The following is a 21955-nucleotide window of genomic DNA, read 5'->3' as shown; positions in this document are numbered from 1 at the left end:
GGGGGGTGGGTAGCCTCTAGGAGGGTTCCACCATTTACAGAGGAGGTCATCAGGGCCCCCCGGGGGGAGGGGGCTTCTAGAGCCAAGCTGGGTGCTGTGTGCTGCACGGTGTGAAGAGCAGAAGCCCAGTCAGACCTGCTGGTCTCGCCTCCCAGTTCCAGCACTGCTGAGCTGTCTGACTTTTGGAACGTTGGTGCCCCTCTCTCTGTCTGTCAAAGATGGATAAGAGGATGTCCTGCTTCACGGAATTGCTGTGTGGATTTGTAGGATTTCCTGTAGGCAGAGCTTTTAAAACAGTGACTGGCCCAGAGTAAGTGCTAAATGAACATGAGGGACAGCTATAGAACATTGTCTTTGAGTTGAGGTACTTGTCTCTCGCCATAACCAGGGACATGATATGTTCTCGTGCCTCCTCAGAATTACCGGCTCTGAGAGAGAGTGGCCACTGAGGGCTCAGAACTAGAGCTCATGCTTTGTAGAAATAGGTGGGGCGGTGGGCAGGCCTGATGGATAAATGGCCACTATTCTTCTCTGAGGGAGGTGCACACTCCAGGGCGTGTCTCTTGTTGGCTCTGGGATCAGGGCAGCTGGAGACGGAAGCCCTGGGTCTAGCATCTGTGGGGCTCGTCATGCTTGGGGTCACTCTTCCTCTCTCAGCAGACTGGGTTGGAAATGTCCTTCCCATGGACTGGACTGACAGAGGAGCGGGATTCTTACTCTCCTGAACACGAGATCTATGCCAGGTCTGTACTAGCACAGAGGAGCAATTCTGCATGCTGCCATTCGTTAAGGAACTTCGAAATGATGACTCTTGAGGTGCCTCGGTGGCTCAGTCATTAAGCATCTGCCATCGGTTCAGGTCATGATCCCGGGGTCATGGGATCGAGCCCCGCATCAGGCTCCTTGCTCAGTGGGGAGTCTACTTCTCTCTCTCCCACTGCCAAAGTCAAATAAGTAAATAAAATCTTTAAAAAGAAATGGTGACTCTCACGGCCATGACAATACAGTCTCCACAGCCCTGTTCTGTCCAGGGACCTGAGCAAGGTGGCAGATGGAGGGAGGCATGGGAGACCTGGCCGACAAAACCATGTCCTGCTGTGAACAGGGAGGTGGAAGGGCCTGCCTGTGGGCCTGCAAGAGAGGCAGAGCTTAAAACATCATGTGGGGGCTTGCACCCTAATGGGAGACCCCCACCACCCTATACATAATGGACTGTTCATTTTCAAGATCTTCACCGAGTCCTTCCAAATTCCAGAGAATATGGTCTCAAGCCTTTATCATAAACTCTGAAGTCCACACGAGCATGGGGAACAACACATTTTTCTGTGATGGTTTGACCCCGGCTTCACGACCTTCATACAGTTGTCCTGCTAGGGACTCTTCCCCAACTAAAGGATCGCAGAGGGCCAGAGTGGGACATGGAGAGCTAGTGAGCTAGTTACCGCTCCCACAGGAAGCCGCCTGATCGATGCCCCATACTTTCAGGGTCCTGGCCAGATCAGCACTGCCCAGCGGACCGTGGACGTCATCATCAAGTGCAGCTCCTGACAGCAGCGGCGTGAACTTACTGCAAGGCTGGGTCTGCCCCAACAGCTTTGCACGTGGATTCTCTCCCCACTTGTCCAAATGGCACAAGCACACAGCTAACACTGCCTTCACAGAAAACAAAAGCAGGGCTGGGGAGGTAGCCAAGGCAACACAGCAGGTGGGCAGGAGGTGAGAGCGCTGGGGTTTACATCCAAACAGTGCTCCTCCAGAGCCCAGAGCTCCACTTCTCCCTTCCTGCCACGGCCACCGCTAAGCTGGAAGGCCTCTGTCTCTATATTGCTTTGGGGTGGAGAGTTTTTTTTTCTTTTCCAAAAAACCAAAAAAAGCTTTGTTTTTCCTTTGTAGGTTTTGGTAGAGACCACTGTGTTTTGATGCTTTATTCTATCTAGAAAGGCCTGCGGAGTCTCTACTCTGCGTTCTAACTACCTGCCGTAAACAGCCTGAGCTTGGGCACGTCATGGCAGTGTTTCCACTGCTCAGGAATGACGTCTTGATCAGATTCACATTCAAACACTGGTTCCCGGGAGGATGGTAAAGGCAACCTTCTCCTCCTCTGGAAGGAGAAGGGAAACCCTGGTAGCTCTCTCTCCCCTCTTGAAGGTCCTGAAACAACCTGTGCCCCATTCCCCACCCATCAAGCTCCATCAGCTGGGGTGTGGGGGGTGAGGACTGGCTAGGCAGGAACAGCTGCTTTCCCTTCTCACCCTTCACATGGCAAAGGGCTAACAGGCCACTTAGATGCCAATTTGTTTTCTTGCTCTAATTAGAAACTACATTTGTCATTTAAAAAGCGAACTGACGCGGCATACTGAAAATAGTCCAAATCACCCAGAGCGGAGGCTAGTAATTGCCAGGGGTTGAGGGGAGGGGAGGGTAGAGAGTTACTCTTCAATGGGTCTAAAGTTTTAGTTACACAAGATGAGTAAGTTCTAGACATCTGCTGAGCGACATGGTGCCTGTAGTTAACATTACCGCATTGTACACTTAGAAATGTGTTAAGGTAGATTTTGTGTTAAGTGTTCTTACCACACTCACCATAAAAAAAGAGAACCTGCAAATAATAGGAATACTCACAGGTGTCCCTTAAAAATCGCCTGAAAAAAAATTACTGATAGATATTCTGTTTCTTTACCTATACGGAGTAAAACATAAATAGGTTAAAGAAAGGTGTTCTTTCTACCTATATAAATACACATTTGGGAATTTACATTGTAGTTAGAAGTCAGCTAATCATTTCTTGTTCTTTTGATAGACACATAAAAATGTTCAATGTGCTCAAAAATAATTTTCTCTTACTCTTCACTCTTTAAGGCACACGATACCATAAAAGGCACAAGTAGAGGACAACAGAAATACTACTCGTGATAAGGTTGACTATGTGAGTTGATGGATATTTTAATTAGTTTCACTGTGGTAGTTATTTCACAATATGTATGTATATCAAAACACTAAGTTGTAGACTTAAAATATATAGAATTTTTGTTTGTCTTTTATATCTCAACAATGAGAAAAAGAAAAAAAAGAAAACATGTCCAAAATGCTACATTTCTACCTGGTATACTCAAGAAATGATGATCATTACTATAAAAAAAACATATATACCCTTGAGTGCTGACAGTTGAGCTTTTTCTTCCTAATTTCAGAATTCAGATTATCATTGCCTCTTTGAGGTCTGCACATGCATTCCTGTCAAAACACATGAATCCTGAAGATACTCTTTTCAAGAAATGGAAGGAAAATTATTCTAAGTGTATTAAAGTATAGCTTTGGAATGCTGACGTTTCCAAAAGCCAGAGGCATCTGCCAGGCACTGGAGAAGCCAAGAATTCTGTTGGACATACTTTTGGGAGTGCTGGAAGGCGCACAGTTCCCTAGCCTGCAACACAGATGGGAAAGAGAAGGCTTTCCAATGATAGTTATAAAATGTGTTTATTGGGCTTTAGGAGACAGGCCTGTAATTTCATCAGTAAAACGTCCCTCTCACTCTCGTACCTGGTTTCTTGAAAACCATTTTTTTAAATCAAATGCTTTTCAATTATTCTTAAGAAAAATAGACTCAGAAAGCAAAAGGAGGCGCAGCGCCTAGGTACAGGAGCTTTGGGAGAACCAGTACTGTTATTTCCATTTTAAAACCTCAAATGAAGCAAACCAAAGCATGCAGAAGAGCATTATGACCAAGGGTGAAAGATCCCACAGCCTGCTTCCTACAAATCAATTCCTTAGTGGAAACTCCCCAAGGTAATGATCAGAGAAGGGCTCACCCTACTGCTGGGCCTCAGTTCCCCTCCTCCCGGGACTTCTCCCAGCCTGGGGGAGGCAGCTGTGAGCAGGCAGCCAGGGAGCACAGCACATGCTCACTGGGAGAAGGGGGAACTACTCACCTCGGCAATCTTCAGCACTGCGCTTCCGTTCAGGTCGAATGTCGGAGTGTAGGTGATGCAGAGTAAAACCTTTAGCAACCAGGAGGTGAGGGAGGAAGGGAGAAAGAAGGGGTTAAAAATTCAGAAATAAAGAGAAATGTGGGGCACGTGGGTGGCTCAGTTGTTAAGTGTCTGCCTTCAGCTCAGGTCATGATCCCAGGGTTCTGGGATAAACCCCCCCCCCCCCGCATCTGGCTCCTGGCTCCCTGCTCCCTGCTCAGCAGGAAGCCTACTTCTCCCTCTCCCACTCCCTCTGCTTGTGTTCTGTCTCTCGCTGTGTCTCTCTCTGTGTCACATAAAAAAATAAAATCTTTTAAAAAATAAAAAAATAAACAGAAATATGATTTCACATATCACTTGTGCAGCCCTGTTTTCATGCCTCCTTTTCTTTTTGCTTTATTTTAATTTACTCAGTTATTTATTTAAAGATTTTATTTATTTGACAGAGAGTGAGCACAAGCAGGAGAAGCGGCAGGCAGGAGAGGAAGAAGCAGGCTCCTTACTGAGCAGGGAGCCCGATGCAGGATTTGATCCCAGGACTCTGGGATCATGAACTGAGTCAAAGGCAGATGCTTAACCTACTGAGCCACCCAGGAACCCCTGCTCTTTGCTTTATCTAACATTTCTTCCCATGCTACTCACTGCTCTCTAATGAGTAGCTGCACATTGCCCAGTAAAACAGAGACTAATACTGTAAGTAAAGGGAGCTACCCTCTCCCCGCAGGGAATGGGCACTGCAAGAATGGTCAGAAAAATCATTCCTCAGTAACTTGAGGAAGTCTGTCTGATAATAACAGGCTCAGTGCTATGCACGGTGTGTGAATTACCTAGGTTGATACTTTCAGTAAATGTGATGATTATTGTCCTTATTTCCCTGACAGGGAAATTGATGCTTAGAAAGATTAAGCCACTTAAGACCATACAAGTAACAAGCTCTACAGCTGAGATTTGAACCCAAGGAATCGGACTCCATGCTGTGAACCACCGTGCAATCTGTCCCGTCCTCCTCCTAGACCCAGGCATCATCATACTTCTGTTCCTGTCCCCTTCCCAAATCCCCAAGGGATTAGAAATTCTTTAGCAGGCACTTCCCTCTTCCTTCTTATAACATCCCCCAAGATGCTGCCCAGCGTTTACTTGTTCATCTCAGGTGACCCTTATTCTACAAGATAGACAATGAGTTAGAGACATTTGCAAAATCTTTAATGACCACTAAAAATCTCACTTTGTATCTGTAGAGCTATCACAGAACAGATGGACAAAACAGATGGACAAAAGCCTGCGGCATTTTAAAAATTGTTTCTAATTTTGTGGATAAGAGGCAAGACTCTCCCTGTTCCATCCTTTGACTTGCGGCACTGTGAATTTTCTCCCTGCTAGTCTGAGATAGAACTGCCGGTGTCTGCTCCTTGATCTCAAACCCAACACCTGGGTCCTGCCAGCAACTTGGCCTGTCAGTGGGGGTTGCCTGAGGAGGCTTCTTATCTGGTACTGCCCAATTCATGAAAGAATGCTGAAGCCTCACAAATCTACCTAATTCAGGATATACACCTAATCAGCACAGCAAAAAGTGCAATTGCCAGATGGGACAAGGAATCTCTCCTAATCCCTCAGTCTTAGTTACTGGCCAGGCCACCCTAGGAACAGCTGCCCCTCCAGGGAAAACAAATATGTACGTGATTAAACAAGGAAAAGGGGATTTTTGCCAACTTTATAGTCATGAGCTTAGATAAGTTCCTTGCGGGTCTGTCCCTCAGTCTTTTGATCCTTAAGGTGCCAGACACCCAAGAGTCAAGTCCAGATAAAAATCGTCCCATGTCAAGCAGGCTGACAGAGATTGTGGGAACAGCTGTCCTAAGTCCTCCTGGGAAAAGGCTTTCTTCTGTTTAATGAATATCTTTGGGGGTTAGGGCTTGGTAGACAAGAAGTGATGAAAACTGAGGAGAGACAGCAGTGTCACCAGGACCTAACTGGGCTTGGAGGGAGTCCATATCATCTAATGCCTCTGTATTTGGTGGTACCTTTGCCTGAAACCCTCCTGTCCTTGGCTCTTCCTGCATTTGTTCCTCATGTGACTCAGAGAGGTGTCCTCCTCTGACAACAAAACCCTCTAACTGGTTTGTCACATCTCTTTGCTTCATGACTTAAAAGCATGTGCCAGTCTCATAAACAACTGGTTTACTTATTGATAATCTTCCCATTAGACTAAAACATCCACTGGGCACCTGAAAGACCCTCAAGGCTTTCTTATATGGTGCTGTCTTACTTTGAGTTTTTGCTATGTCACACAGCTTCCTTTTCCTGAACTGCTCCCCCCGCTGTGATTCCTGGCAGGTGAGTGGGAGGTTATGAGGGACTGATGGAGATGGTGGTCCAAGGAGTTGGGAAATGGCTTTTCCATCTGGGCTCTTGGCTTTTTAAGTATTTACAATAAAGACTGGCAACTGGTAATACTTTACAAGGTGAAAATAATGGCAAATATTTGTCTAAATTGGTTACTGTTACTTCGAAGACTGGTGATCAGCTTTCTGCCCTCCATTACTCTGTACATCCATACAAGGTGCACAAGAGTGGATATGGAAAGAAATTTTCAAAAACCAAAGTGGTTTTCTGTGACAAGAGATGCTTTCAGGCAGAAGGGGTTGGGGGAAGTGGGAGCAATACCAATGGGGACATCTTCATGAAGGACACTGAGTCGGTGGTATTTGGTAATCAAGGTTCTCTGGGGAACAGAGAAGGGTCAACTTCCTTTGCCACAGGGAAGCCAGTCAATATAGAATGAGGCCCCCTAGCAACAGTCTGAAGGAAGCTGTGGATCCCTGGACCAAGCTAATGCTGATAGAGTTTAAAAGATCTTTGAAAAAAGGCTTTCCACACTTCATGTCTGGCCACCAATATCCAAAGACTCATGGAATTATTTGCAAAAACTAAGAACAACTAAAGAGAATGAAAGCTCCTTAAGCTCAGGTAGAGTTTCTGGTGTCAGAAGCATAGAAGGTTTTAAATACAGGGAGGACAGTTCTCCTGGGCCCCTATGACTCACATGGTCTATATAAAGAGCACAGTGTCTGGCAAGGATGACTCAGTAGACAGAAATGACTTATCACAAACAATCAGTGGAGAAATGGCTGATGTGCCCAATGCCTAGTAAGCATTCATTCACTGGATTAAAACAAAGACTGGGTAGGACATTTGGGGGACAGCTAATGAATTCAAAGAATCTGATTTCTGTTGCATCATGAGTAGGCAAAAAGTTCAGATTCACATTCTGCACACACTGGCCTCAAGGAAAACAGGAGTGACTAAACCCTGAGGGCGAATCCATTAAAAATACATCCCTCACAAGGTCAGTAAAGCTTATTGACTAAGTCATTGTTGTTGCTGAACAGCAGGAACTTGGGTGATTGGCAGTGTCTCACAATTCAGCTTGCTGGCATGGCCTCCATAGAGGAGCTATGAGGATAGGGAAACAGGTTTTCCAGGAACAAGGTTTTCCAGGAAATGGGAAAAATCATTGCAAAGGCTGAGAGAAATCCCAATCATTAAAAAAAAAACAATAATCAAATAGCTATGGTATATAAGAAGCAACCCTTCAATTTAAAAGATGTATAGAAACTTTGGGGCACCTGGGTAGCTCATTCAGTTAAGCATATGCCTTCAGCTCAGGTCACAGTCTTAGGGTCCTGAGATTGAGACCCATATCAGGCTCCCTGCTCAGCCAGGAGTCTGCTTCTCCCTCTGCTCTCTCTCTCTCTCTCTCTCTCTCTCTCAAATGAATAAATAAAATCTCTCTAAAAAAAAAAAAGAGGTTTATGATCATAAATTTAAACATGTCTCCAAAGGCAAAGGAAACAAAAGCAAAAATGAACTTTTGGGACTTCATCAAAATAAAAACCTTCTGCACAACAAAGGAAACAGTCAACAAAACAAAAAGGCAGGAATGGGAGAAGATATTCGCAAATGACACTATAGACCAAGGGCTGATATCCAAGAACTATAAAGAACTTCTCAAACTCAACACCAAAAAACCAGATAATCATGTCAAAAAATGGGCAGAAGACACGAACAGACACTTCTCCAATGAAGACATACAAATGACACATGAAAAAATGTTCATCACTAGGTATCAGTGAAATTCAAATAAAAACAACACTGAGATACCACCTTACACCAGTTAGAATTGCAAAGATCAACAAGGCAGGAAACAACAAAAGTTGGAGAGGATGTGGAGAAAGGGGAACCTTCTTACATTGTTGGTGGGAATGTAAGTTGGTGTAAACACTTTGGAAAAACAGTGTGCAGATTCCTCAAAAAATAAAAAAATAGAGTTATCTTATGACCCAGCAATTGCACTACAGGGTATCTACTCCAAAGATACAAATGTAGTGAAAAGAAGGGCCATCTGTACCCCAATGTCCACAATAGCCAAAATGTGGAAAGAGCTGAGATGCCCTTCAACAGACAAATGGATAAAGAAGATATGGTCCATATATTCTATATATTTCTTTGGAGCAGCTTAGACATATTAGTTAAACCTGTGCACCCTCTCTATGCCTCATTAGATTTATAAGCTTCTTAGAGGAGTAAAGTGTGACTTTTTGATGCCCACCATGTTTCTGGCAACTTGCCAGGCCCCAGGAGGTGTGGTGTCCTGGTCCAGGCTCGCCCCTTCTGATGCACGGTCCACATGAATGATGACCCTCAGAGTTTCAGTGAGACTGTGCACCTTCATACCTGGTCATTATTGTGAAATGTGTAGAAAACATATTAAGACAGCCCAGTCATACAGAAGAAAATTATCCTGGGAATCTGAATGGCAGAATCAGGTTGGTATTGTGTACAATCACAAAATGGCAGGTTTTGTGACCATAAAAGTAAAAGTAAGTAGTAAAAGTATTCATAAGGTAAGAATCCTAGAGTTTCTGATGACTTGGTTAGGGTGATCAGAATTCTGTAAGCCTCCTTTAGGAATGTCCAGCCACCTAGCAGGACATTCACTCTGGACAGGGAAAAAATCATCTCTCCTAACCAGAGGCCATCTCCCATGAGACTCATGGAACATTTTTTCCTTTCTGAGACCTTCTGCTATGCTCTGCTGAGAACCTACCTTTTGCGGTCAACATAGTAAATGGTAGCTTGCCTAAGATTTAGGATTCGAAGATCTCATTTCTGCCAAGGTTCCAAATGAGTCCTCTCCAGGACCATTCCTGCAAATACTGGAGTGGAGAAGTGGTTCTTGACCTTAATGGGTAGCAACTGCATGTCTACTTTACATCTAACCATGTGCTGCATAACTCAGGCTTCCATTCATGGATCCAACAAGTATTTATGGGTGTGTTATTAGGGGTCTGATCTAAGGCTGGTGTTGGGCATATAGTACTGAACCAAAAAGACACCCTGATCCCTGATCTTGCAGAGCTAACACCTGGTGTTGAAGACCATCATTAAATAAGGGGTTGCAATAAATTGTAATGGGTACTATGACTGGGAAAATCACTGTACTCTGGACAAGCTCTCAAGGTCTAATTCAGAGCATACTAGCCGTAATGCTACTTTCATCTTTTCATGGACCTTTAAATTTAATACACTACAACACACACTATTAATAAGTTAATCCTAGGAAAGAAGACATGGGTTCCATAAAGAAATGTGCTGATTTGGGGGAGTCAAGGCCCACTGAGGACACAGGGGTATACTAAGGAATTCTTCTTTTCCTCTTTCTTAAACTATTAAAATTACCTTATTTTACATATGAGTGCATCTTGAGGTGACTGTAGTTTCATTTTTCCAAATACCAGATGTTATTTATAAATCAAACCAAACAAAATCCACCAGAGCTCAAAAAAGTAGCTAAAACCTTGAGTACAGCCCACAGAAGGCCTTGTCTTTCCTGGTGCATGGAGAGGAGGAGACTCTCTTCAAATTCTTAATGCCAAGTGCATTTCAAACCCCAGCTCGGGTTCTGGCTGAAAATCTAACTTTGTTCCTTAATGCACAGTTCCTTCTGGCCTTTGCTATGTCTTGGCATGAAACTTCATAAAATTAAAAATGATTGCATAATTCCTTCTCTTTAGAAACCTTCCAGTTCTTTTTTTACTCTGTCAAATATGGCAAAAACAAGGATGGGAACTTCAGTGTTGAGCATGGGAATTCTGAGCCACCAAATGCCTTTCCATTCAGTGCAGGGCATGTCCCACTTCTGCCCCTGCAGCCTTACGGCGTGCGTACCGCTGACAGTATACCTTGGCCATGAAGTAGAAACAGACTTGAAATACAAGAAACAAAGCAGACTCCGTTTTCCAGAGATGGCAGAACATGTGCCATCAGAGTGGGGTTGCGGGTAGTCACAAAGTACATACCGAATGTCCTGGTACATTTTCTTTTATCTAAATGTAAAATATGGCTGCCCAAAATAAGCATTTTTTTCCCTTATTTTTTTTTTAAAGATTTTATTTACTTATTTGACAGACAGAGATCACAAGTAGGCAGAGAGGCAGGCAGAGAGAGAGAGGGAAGCAGGCTCCTGGCTAAGCAGAGAGCCCGATGTGGGGCTCGATCCCAGGACCCTGGGATCATGACCTGAGCCGAAGGCAGAGGCTTTAACCCACTGAGCCACCCAGGTGCCCCTCCCCTTATTTTTTGATCAAAGTTTTTCAACTTCAATACTATGGACATTTTGGGTCAAATACTTCTTTTTCTGGGGGACTGTCCTGTGCATTGTAGGGTGTTAGCAGTACCCCTGGCCTCTCCCCTCCAATGACAGTGGCAATCCCAACTGTGTCAACTACAATATTATGAGAACCCCTACAATATTATTACTCTTCTTCCAGAAGCCTCCAAGCTAGAATCCAGAACTTTCAGATGGCATCTGGGAAGGACCCACTGATCCTTCATTAGGTTTCAGAGACCCCGGACTGAAAGTAACAAGAAGTAGTTGATCTATGACCCTTTATTTTGGTTCAAAGAAAATAAATGAAATTATTGTATTGCATGAACCCTCTACCCCTTAGGACTTGAACTGACTTCTCTTAGGCTCAGGTGACAGATAATTTGAGAAATCACTTTCTGGTTCAACTTGCCCACATTCTGGCAAATGGCTATTCTGAGATTTTTTTAGTCCATAGAAAATATTTTGCTAGTGTTCCTGAGTACCCAGTTTGGAAAATATTTCTAATTATTCATTGGCATATGGTTGTGTCTTTTCTGGCCTTGATTTGGTGCCTCTAGTAGTTAAGTCTGATATTCATTCATATTTATTAATATGACCTTAGCACCTAATTCTAGGAAATACTATAACAGTGATTCTGTAAAAAATTTCTTTGTACATATTAAATCATAATGAACTTGGCTGATTCACTTGAACAAATAAATAAACCATTCTTATTCTTTCCTCCAAATTCTCTCCCTTGGCAAGTTCCCATAATTTCTCCCTCTAACTGGAGACTCAAAAATCTATCATTGGAGCCAACATTTCCTCCAAGTTTCCATCCCTAATTTCAACTTCTCAACATCACCATTGAGTATATGCAATTCCATGAAAATCATTAAATCTCCAACATGGTAAACAGATAATACTTCCCCCACCTCTCAAATTCCTAATTATATAACCATTAAAATTACACTTGAAGAAGAAAAAAATTACACTTGAAAGAATAAATATAGCCATCCGGGAAATGTTTATAATCTAAAGTGAAAAGAAATAAAAGTCTATATACATAATTAATATAACTGTGAACATATACATACGATTAGAAACAAATATTCAAAAGCCAGTCATCCTTATGGAATTTACAGTGAACTTTCCTCCACTTTGGAAAGCCTCTAGTGCTAAACTCCTTGTATTTCTTTACATGACCCTTTAAAAATATTATGATCCTTTCATATCTGACAATGTGAACTCACTATGTCTCTCTTAAATTGGCTCCTTAAAATCCATCATTCAGTCAGAAACTCTGGTTCCTCGTCCCATCATCACCTTGGATTTTTCCTTTCCCGCCCACTTACCACCTACTCCAGTGCCAGTCACTGCGGCTCCTGCTTCTCTCCCTGCCTATCGACTCGGAGCACGTGGATGCACCTGTCTGCACAGCGTTGCTAAGGACCCTTCCTATTGCTGCAATCTGATTCACATCCTCAGGACTTCTCGCTTAGATTCTTACAATAAGCTAGTTCACCAGTGCCTCTGACTCAGTCCTGTTGACTTCGGACCATCCTGCAAAGCCCTTCCTTCTTCCTGTGCACCTTCAACATCTAACACTCAGCTCTGGAAGTGTCCCTTTCCCGCTTCCTCTACCAGGCCCTAGAGAATCTCCCCCAACCTAACCTCCAGACTCATGGCTCACCCACCTTCAGGAATCCCAGTGTAAGCCCACACTTTCTAATCCACAGGGCTTTTCTCCTTTACCAAGAATACCCATCCTCCCAAAAAAATTGTCTTAATTCTGTACACCTTTCAAACTTCAACTCAAATAGGATCTCCTCCTTGAAATGCTGATCTACCCAGCTCAATGTAGTTTCTCCTTCTGAATTTTTCCAACTCCACTTCTGTGACAACATACACAAATACTTTGAATTATGGTAAATATCATTATCTCTTTCTGATTAGTTTATGAGCACTTGCCTTTGAATGTATGGCTTCTGATCCTACCAAGTTTTATATATTGCTGGTAATGAAAATACATTCACTGAACAAACCAATGCAAATAAATCTAAAAGAAAACAAATCAAAAGGCTCAATGAATTATCTTTTTCTAGGTTAGTCTGTAACAAACTTATTTTGACCTAATCTCACAGCTGATGGTTTAAGAAGTAAATTTCATGAGCACATCCCAGATAACACCTTTACTCCTTCCTTCTCTTTTCTTCTCAGACTCTCCCCAGAATGGGCACCTAATCTCAGATAGTCTCTGCTCATATATACTCAAGGATTTTGATAATTTCATAAACAATGCTTGTAGACATGACCAACCAAGTTCCACAAGATAGTATTTAAAGGGCTAAAGCCAACTTGATTCTCTATATGTGAAACATTTAACAATTTAATAAGTATAAAGCTCTTCTAGAATATCTAAATCATATGAATTGTGCCTAGCAGGATGGAACTGAAATTTATTGGTGTAAATGGTGGGGTGTTTTCTGTAGACTGTGGAATCATGGCAAATGGTTAGGACCCGAAATATATGTAGATGGACAACTGATAAATCAGAATTTACAGAATTCTTCTTTGAAGCTACAATTCAACAATAGTAAATATGATGAAGCCCTTATTTAGAAATCAGAAATATATGATGAAATACACATTCTTCCATTATGACAAAAAAAAATTTCCATTATAGGCTGTATAGAGGGCAGGACTATAGAGGAAGAAAAGAGATAGGAAGAAGAAACTCCTAAAGCAAAGATAGTTCTAATGTTCTGGTTCATAATTCTAATGAGTTTAGAGATATTCATTTTATCATTATGCTACACATCTTCTTTTCTAATAATTGTAACAACAATGAAAGCTAACACCAACCCCATGCTCTGCATTGTTGCAAGCACTTCTTTCATATTAACTCACTGAGGGCACAACTCTAGGAGGTATGCATCATCATTGTTCACATTTTACAGATCAGAAAATTGAGGAACAGAGAAGCACCTTTCACACGGTCATCAGGCGAATGATGATGTTCGAGCTCCAGATCTGTGCCCTTACCACTCTGCTACCAGGTATTTTGAAACAAAGAAAAAGTAACAAGAAGTTTAAAAACAGTAGAGCCTAATGATTGTTTCATAGAACAGTTACCCTCTGCCATCTCTTACTCCCAGAGACACACTTGGCCACTTAAGTGTTCCTCAGGGGATTCTATCTAATGCAAGAGAGTGTTCTTCTTTCATTAGGTTCCATTATTTTTCAGAAGCCATAGGACTCACATTGACCTTGCAGTTTATTAAACACAAGTCTGAGAAGTTTTCTTCTCTACCCATCCAATAGCACACATCCGGAGACCAGATCAAGTCCCAAGCCTTGCTACAAAGTTTTTGCAGAAAAATATAAAGAGCTGAAAAAGTAACCCTGCCACTGACCACTGTGCAAGCCCAGACAAGTAGCTGGACCACTACAGCTTCCATTTACCTCTAAAAAGAAGGATCTGATGATATGTGAACTTACTTCCATTCTAAAGTGTGAAGCTGTGTTAATCCTTCTCATCTGTGAACTCACACAGGGTAATTATCTATCATCATAAATTTAGTTCCTTTTGCTTGTTGCTTACCCTCGTGGTCAAACCTTCGCCTCTCCATCCATCAATAACTAAGTTAACAAGCAATTAGTAAGCCATGTGCCAGATGCTCTGGTTGGCACTAAAAGGATAAAAACAATACCAAAACATGTAATTAGTTTTCACTAACTAGTGAACTTTTCCTGTTATGCCTGGACCAATAGTTAAGGAGTAACCATTTGGAGAGATTATAATGTGCACTCTCCCCAAAGGGCCCACTGTAGGTAGTCCCCTGGGCCTTGGCTAAACTCCTACCTCCCCGAACACAAGGCCACCCTCTTCTGCCCCTGACAGAAGAAAGGTAACAGAGGGGATGATGGGCCAGCTGCCTTTTGGGAAAATATGCCAGACTGTAATCCCCATGTGACAAGTGATTATGGAAGACTGCCAGTTATTGTTCAACATTGTCCCCTTTGTTTTCAAGAACAGAACTCTGGACACACAGCTGCCCCAATAAAGACTACACTTCCCAGCCTTCCTTATGATGGAAAGTTGCCATATATCCATGGCCAATAGCTTGTAAGCAGAAGTGTCCTCTTGCCAGGTGGCTGGAGTGTGAACCATTGATTGAGGATGGGGCACCATCATGGACCACAAGGTGGAGAAACAAAATTCCAGAAACAAGGATAATGACCTAAGTCTATGAAAAAATGAAAATAAACCTCTGCCCTGTGTCAGCTGAAATGAACTCTAATTAATACAACAATCTTTTCTTCCCTTTCTCCAGGCCTATCCTCTTGTCTGATTCTTTATGCTTTAGATGTCATTTTATTTGCTTATTTAAATTCAACTAGCCACCAACATTAGTTTCAGATGTAGCATTCAATAATTCATCAGTTGGGTATAACACCCAGGCTCATCCCCTCACATTAAATGTTATTTTAAATGTCACTTCTTAAGAATAGCCTTCTCTGTCGTCCTCTTCATCTGTCCTCCATCAGGCACTATTAGAAATATACTTTTAGGTCCCTAGATTTTTCTTTCCTCGTGTTCATCACAATATATGTGTACTTACGTGTTTCATTGATTTCTATCTCCATTGCTAACCTCCAAACAGACTGTTTCTTTTGGTTTTGGTTTCATTTTCTTCACCAAAGATCTTCTGTGGCTTGCATAGTGCTTGGCACACAAGAAGCAATAAAATATTTGAGGAATAAATGACTGAAACAATCAAAGGATCTCCCTACTTTACTAGAAACTGTGGACCATCCACAGTGAACAGTGAAGGTCTCTCCATCTGTACTTGCTTAATAAAAATTACGAGGAAAATCTGTAAAAACATTTAGCAGAACTGTTCTCAGATGTATTCAAATGGCATGGCATTGGAAATTGTGACACTTAAAAAAATAGATAATGTGAAAATACCTTCATCTCAAAAATAATGCATACTATTGAAAGGAAAATTGCATTTCTAAGATTTTGGTGTTTGCTTCTTACTTCTTCATATATTTTTATTGTCTCTCTGAGGCAGTCATAGCGGAGAGTAAAGAAACCTGGGAGAAAAACTTAGTAAGAATTTTATCAGTGTGTGTACAAAGTAGGAAAAAGGATCATCATTCAATCTTAGCAGCAGGAAAATGGGTGGTTTAAGAACCATTTACTTAGCACATCCACATATTTTACAAACTTCTCTGCATTAATTACAGAAATAATATGTTTGTAAACAAGTCAGATCAATCTCTAACAATGGTACATTAAAATTAAACAGTTTTCATCAAATCCTGGATTTTTCCTTAATACCAGAGATTGCTGCAGATCTTCCAGATTGTCTCAGTAGCTTTAGACTAAGAAGGGATTTCTCTTTGTTACGAGAGGGGAAGACAATTTAACCATTTCATCCTGAAGCTGCACTAACGATCGTTTCTCACATGAGGCACTCCGGAAGACCCACTGCCCAGAGTCATGGGCATCAAAGCTAACCATTGGATAAAGAGCCAGTATGAGACTCCTCCATCAGGACATGACGGAGAGGAATTTAGAAACAGTCCCTTTATTTGGTCTCTTTCTTTCTCCCAGACCAAGGCACTGACTGCATTGTTGGTACATAATTTAAAAGCACACTCTCCTTCTCACTCTAAGACCGGAGTTCTAAATGGACACCTTTGGTCTATCTATCTCTACGGCCATCAGCTCTTTCTCCATCTTATCTGTATTTTCTGTAGGTGTTTGGTTGGCTTTTTGGTAAAATAGAAAAATACCTCAACATTAAATGACATGCTCTTGCCCTCCTGCCAGCCTGATCTCAATCTCAATCCTTCTCTATCACACACACACATACACACACACACACACAGCCATTAGATAATTTGGTGGGAAAGACATTGATTCTTCTTCAAACTTGAATCTAGGTCTTGAAACTACTAAGAGAATGTATGGTCACGGAGGGTGCCAAAACCCCACAGGGTTCTGAGCCACTATTAGCTTTGCTCCTTATCAGCCTGTGACTTAACTTTTCTACTCAATTCTCTTTTGAATAGGGATAGTGCTAACACCCAGGTGCCTTTTAGAATAGACTCAGAAGGCAAGCGACCTAACCCACTGTTTAAGAGTGTAAGTTTGACCTCCAGCGGCATTACAGGGCAAATACTGGCCCCGCCATTTGACTAGATGTATGACCTGAGTGTGAATGTACAGTATTGACCAGCACATCTGATGCATAGTAAATATCAAATTATCAACCCCTGTCATTTCTCCTTGAAAAATTGTGAAGGATCCCACCAGTATCATTTCTTTTGTTTTTGTTTTTGTTTTCTCACGATTCTCATTTTCTTTTTTTTCATTTTTTTATTTATTTTCAGCATAACAGTATTCATTGTTTTTGTACCACACCCAGAGCTCCATGCAATCCGTGCCCTCTCTAATACCCACCACCTGGTTCCCCCAACCTCCCACCCCCCCCACCTCTTCAAACCCTTCAGATTATTTTTCAGAGTCCATAGTCTATCACCAAAAGACACACCCAAAGTAAAACATCTAATAACAGCACATCCATCAGATGCTTTCTCAGTATTCATTATCACATTCTTCCTTATCCACAAAGCCGGCTGCCTCCCTCAGATAGGATGCTCACACTTCTGACACATTTCTGGAGGCAGAAGGCCAGCCACAGTTCCCTTCAGTTTTAAAGACTCAGCCAGCTGTATCAGCTAATAACCTCTCTACCGGTTATCTATCGGGAAGAAGGGGAAAAAAAGTCCTAATTGCTCTAGTTGGAGATGTCATTAGTTATGTACCCGGCTCCTGGGGAGTCTGCGTGGCATTTAACCAAATGGCACCCACCATGGGAAAACGTTACCAAAGCAGGCAAGTGTTTAACCTAAATATTAAGTAGTTCCCTGCTGTCTGTTAATCCTTTACTAAGATAATCTATCTTCAGAGAAACCTTCTTTCTGATTCTACAGTCCTGATCCTTGATTTGCTCAAGCTATAAAATTTTTATTTGGATTCCATGGCTGTTTCCATAAATCATAATAAAATAAAATTTTTATTTGGAAACATGGCTGTTTCCATAAATCAAAATTGTCTTTTCTCCCCCTTTTGTTAGTAAAACCATGCAGAACAGATCTTAGACTAAGTGATCAAACGTCACTCCGATTTAATTTGTCAGGAGCAAGCATCATTGATTTTTTTTCTTTAACCCTCCAGTTGAAAGTCTAGGGCCTTCTTTCCAAATGAGAACACTACCTTTGAAATCTTGAGTCTCGTTATTAGATAGTTTGTTTAATCTCTGGGAAACTTCAAAGAGGAAACCATATTATTTTCTCTCCAGGAATTTAATACAAGTGCTCCACACTCTTAAGAGTGTGGCAGGGTTCAATTTCTCGTGTTTACAAACACTACCAGAGAGCAACGTGTGAGTAAAATGCATGGCATAGCTTCTTAAAAAAATGGCACCTGGAGTTTGTCATAAAAATGGGCTCTGCTGTGGTTAGACAGAAATAAATAAAAACTGAATGGTGTGGCTTTATTGCTCCTGAATAACGTCCTGGTATCTGAAAATGCCTACCATATCTCACTTTAAAAGATTTTCTAGTACCTACAAAATATATAAAATGGATTTTTATAGGAAATGCCTAGTTTAGATCATTTATCATGAGGATGAGTTATATAAAGCATTAAGAATAAATATACCCTTCCTGTGTAATGGGGATCGAGCCTTTCCTTGAGGGCTCATCCAATTCTTTCTTTTGGCGAGAACAAGTGACAAAACCATTTTAATATGGTAATGATATTAGCAAAACCAGGGTGTATTTGGGAGTTTTAAGTTGGGCCATTATAAGTAGGATAGCACCCAAGAGAAAAGGGCACACGCTTCTAAAGCTGTCTGAAGTTACTGCAGAAATTTTTCCTGCATAGAGAAAGGGTATAAACACTATTATTATTTCTAAGCCAGAAATGCTATAATTTGGGTATGTCTTTATACCCAAATAATTTAAATGTCAGAAATAAGTAATGATCACGGAACCTTCCCTCGTGGACTCTTACGCTCGGACCACCGGTTCTGGAGATCCACTTGAGGCTAATAATATCACTTGAGGGTATAGTTAGTTATCTTGTCTAAAAAGGTTTGTCTAAGATAAAAGTACAGTATAAAAGAAAGTAACTGAAGGCTAGGTTTGTTGTAAACTGAAGTATTTTTTTCCCCACTCCCAATGTTTAAATGGTTAAAATGATTAATAGCGTAAGGCAAAGGCCCTTCTCTTTTTAAGCATTTTGGAAATCTAATTTTAAATAATAGCAGGCCAAATTACTATTTTCTTCTTGTCTGACAATGCCTGATTTCTTCCCAAACATTAATGTTGAATTCTATCATGGTGTCATTAGAAAGTCCATTAAGATATGCTTTCCAGAATTTCCAGCAGAGTTAACATGTGTCAACTTCTGTCCTCAGCAAGGCTAGCAGAAGGCACTGCTGGGCTGGAACGAGGAAGCAGGCCTAAGTTTTCAAAACAGGTGTTACTCTTGACATAACCATTAAACATCCTGCTTCTCTAAGACTTGTAGAAGAATGGGCACTTTCTCCTTCTATTTCCATAAGAATGTGAGTCTGTGGGGCGTGTGTCTCCTTGTGACACCACAGCTCACCCTCCAGTACATGGAGACCTAATACTACAAGAACAACTCAACAGACTGGTCTTGGAAGCCACAAAAGTTAACATGGCAGCCGGCCTTGTCTGTCTCTCAATGGCGGCATGGAGGAAGTGGAGAAGTCAAATAAGTTCTAGAAGTGGTTGCTCTTCAGTTCCTATGAATGCACAGCTGCCAAATGGATGTCAGAGGACAAGGCAAAACTGTGCATTACAGAATCAGAGAGAGTTAAAGACGAATGAGATCTTCGGGATCGGCTAGCTCCGGGATTCTCAATGTTTACTTTAAGAATAGTCATAGGGGCACCTGGGTGGCTCAGAAGGTTAAGCATGTGGTTTTGGCTCAGGTCATGATCCTGGGGGTCCTGGGATTGAGCCCTGAGTCGGGCTCCCTGCTCAGTGGGGAGTCTGCTTCTCCCTCTCCCCCACTTCATTTGTGCTCTCTTTCCCTTTCTCTCAAGTAAAGAGTGTTTAAAAAAAATAATGTTCCTAGACGCACCCACTGAGACTATGACTCAGCACCCGCAGGTGGGAAGTAGTAGGCATATGCCAACACTTGTAAAGCACTGGCTTTATGCCAGATACTGTGCTAAGTTCTTTACAAATATCACTCATTTAATCCTTGCAACAATCCTGTTGGGTATGTGCTACTATTTCCCACATTTTATAGATGAGGAGACCAAGGCACAGAGAGGTTAAGGAATCTACCTGAGGACATCCATCTGAAAAGTGAATCAGCTGCTTCAGAGTCTCAGCTCGTCATCACTGCACTGAAATTACCCGTCAGCTATGGGCTATGCTGAGGCCCAGGGCACTGAGAAAATATCATGACTGAAATCATCTTCTCTGAATGGAGAAACTGAAACCCAGAGGAGTGACTTCTCTTACCCGAGACAAAAATCCTTCAGTGCATTTCCAGGAAGAAATCAACCATTCTAGGACACCAACTATTCTTAAATATTCCTCTATACTTATTCCTCCAGGAGAAAATGAATAGATGGCATTATTAAAAGCCAGCCCAGTGGTTCCAGCTGTGTTGCTCTGACTGAGGTGCTGTTCTGGGGCAGAGATTTCCATCCTCTGCAGCTCAACTCATTGTTCATTCACAGGATAAGACACATTCCAGAGTTGGCATAAGGAGCTCCCAATCATGGTGATCGGCAAAGGGAGGGCAAAGGGAAAGGAGAGGGAGAGGTGCCATCCCCCAAATTGGTAACTGAAATGGGGGAGATAAGGTTCCCAGAATTTGAGAATAGACAAGAAAGAATGGGATTCTAATGTAGTTCCCCAAGTTGGTCTTCCTGACCCTAAACTGCCTATTTCTAAAGCCTTAGTATATGTGAAAACATCATTCGGTCACTGCTTTGTTTTAACATAAATAGGCAGCAGAATACCCAGAATGACCAGATCCACTCCCGTGCATTCTCTCAAAAAGTGATAAAGACGTTACCTAATAACATTGGATGTGCAGGATCAAGCCAAAAAATCATATAGATTTACTGAAATTCTATCTTTTTACCTAGTTATCATTTCTGTTCAACAATCCAGGTAATTCTGGGGGACCATAAGCAAGAATAACCATATATTCCAAATGAAAAGGGAGCCGGCATCACCACAATATGGAGGCATTTCTAGGCTAACAGTGAGGGGTTGGGGCAGGGGGGGACAGTCTGTTCCCATCCCAGTGACGCAAACCAGCAGCCACATCAAACCAACCTTCATCACTTCCACCTGCAGGTCTTCATTGAGGGAAGGCGTCACTTTCACAGCGTTCAGGATCTGATTGAGCAGCTGCTTCTCATCAGAGTCTGTTTCCATGGATACAAACCTCTCTTCTGACAGAAGCTTCTGTAAAGAGGCACAAGGCAATGATCACAGACAGGCTTTCCCCTGCTGCCATAGTCAGTTGTATCTTAGTATATGATGAGGATAATTTTTCGTACTCAGGAGCCCTGTCGGTGGAGGCCATTTGGAAAGAACTCATGCTACATGCCAACAAACAAGGACAAATTCATCAAACCTTTCGCAAGGTTGGGCAAAGACTTTTTTTTTTTTTTTTTTGATTTTATGTATCCATTTGACAGAGAAATCACAAGTAGGCAAAGCCGTGGGCAGAGAGAGAGGGGAAAGCAGGCTCCCCGCTGAGCAAGGAGCCAGACATGGGGCTCGATCCCAGGACCCTGAGATCATGACCTGAGCTGAAGGCAGAGGCTTTAATCCACTGAGCCACCCAGGCGCCCCTGGGCAAAGACTTTTTGCTGCTGTTAGAGAATTCATTCTAAATAACATGGTGACCATACAAGTTGTGTGGTTGGTGGAGACAGAGGATGAATGTGCCCAGGGCCATCTAGCGCCTAACCAAAGTCACATTCACACATAACCCTTTGTGAACATAGATTTGTCATAGGAAAGGAGGAGGTCTTGTAGACAATAAGTTCATTTTTCAGATATTTCCTAACGTGAACAATCATTTACCCAAGAAGTATTCATGAACTCACAAATCTTAATGTGTTTCCATCAGAAAATGAATCCCACAAAAACTAAAATGAGACATTCACTTTCATGAGGTCTCTCAGGAGATACTATACGTCACAGTTCTTTTTTGTGAGGGGACAACTCTCATTTTCCATAAAATTCTTAG

General features: G+C 42.1%; 1 protein-coding gene across 3 annotated transcripts in view; it reads right to left on the bottom strand.

Moving 5' to 3' along the window:
* Positions 1 to 21955, bottom strand: part of ARFGEF3 (ARFGEF family member 3) — a 173992-nt gene that overhangs the window by 106408 nt on the left and 45629 nt on the right. For all 3 annotated transcript variants that reach the window (XM_032873025.1, XM_032873027.1, XM_032873026.1), the window contains exons 4-5: positions 21031 to 21162; positions 3930 to 3998 (exon numbers count right to left, since the gene is read on the bottom strand). In XM_032873025.1, coding sequence (XP_032728916.1) covers positions 3930 to 3998; positions 21031 to 21162 — 201 coding nt within the window. The remainder of the gene's footprint in view (positions 1 to 3929; positions 3999 to 21030; positions 21163 to 21955) is intronic.

This window comes from Lontra canadensis, unplaced genomic scaffold, assembly GCF_010015895.1.
Source record: "Lontra canadensis isolate GAN:19392208 unplaced genomic scaffold, GSC_riverotter_1.0 scaffold47, whole genome shotgun sequence".
Classification (NCBI taxonomy): Eukaryota; Metazoa; Chordata; class Mammalia; order Carnivora; family Mustelidae; genus Lontra; species Lontra canadensis.
This window is presented reverse-complemented; position numbering and strand designations above follow the sequence as displayed.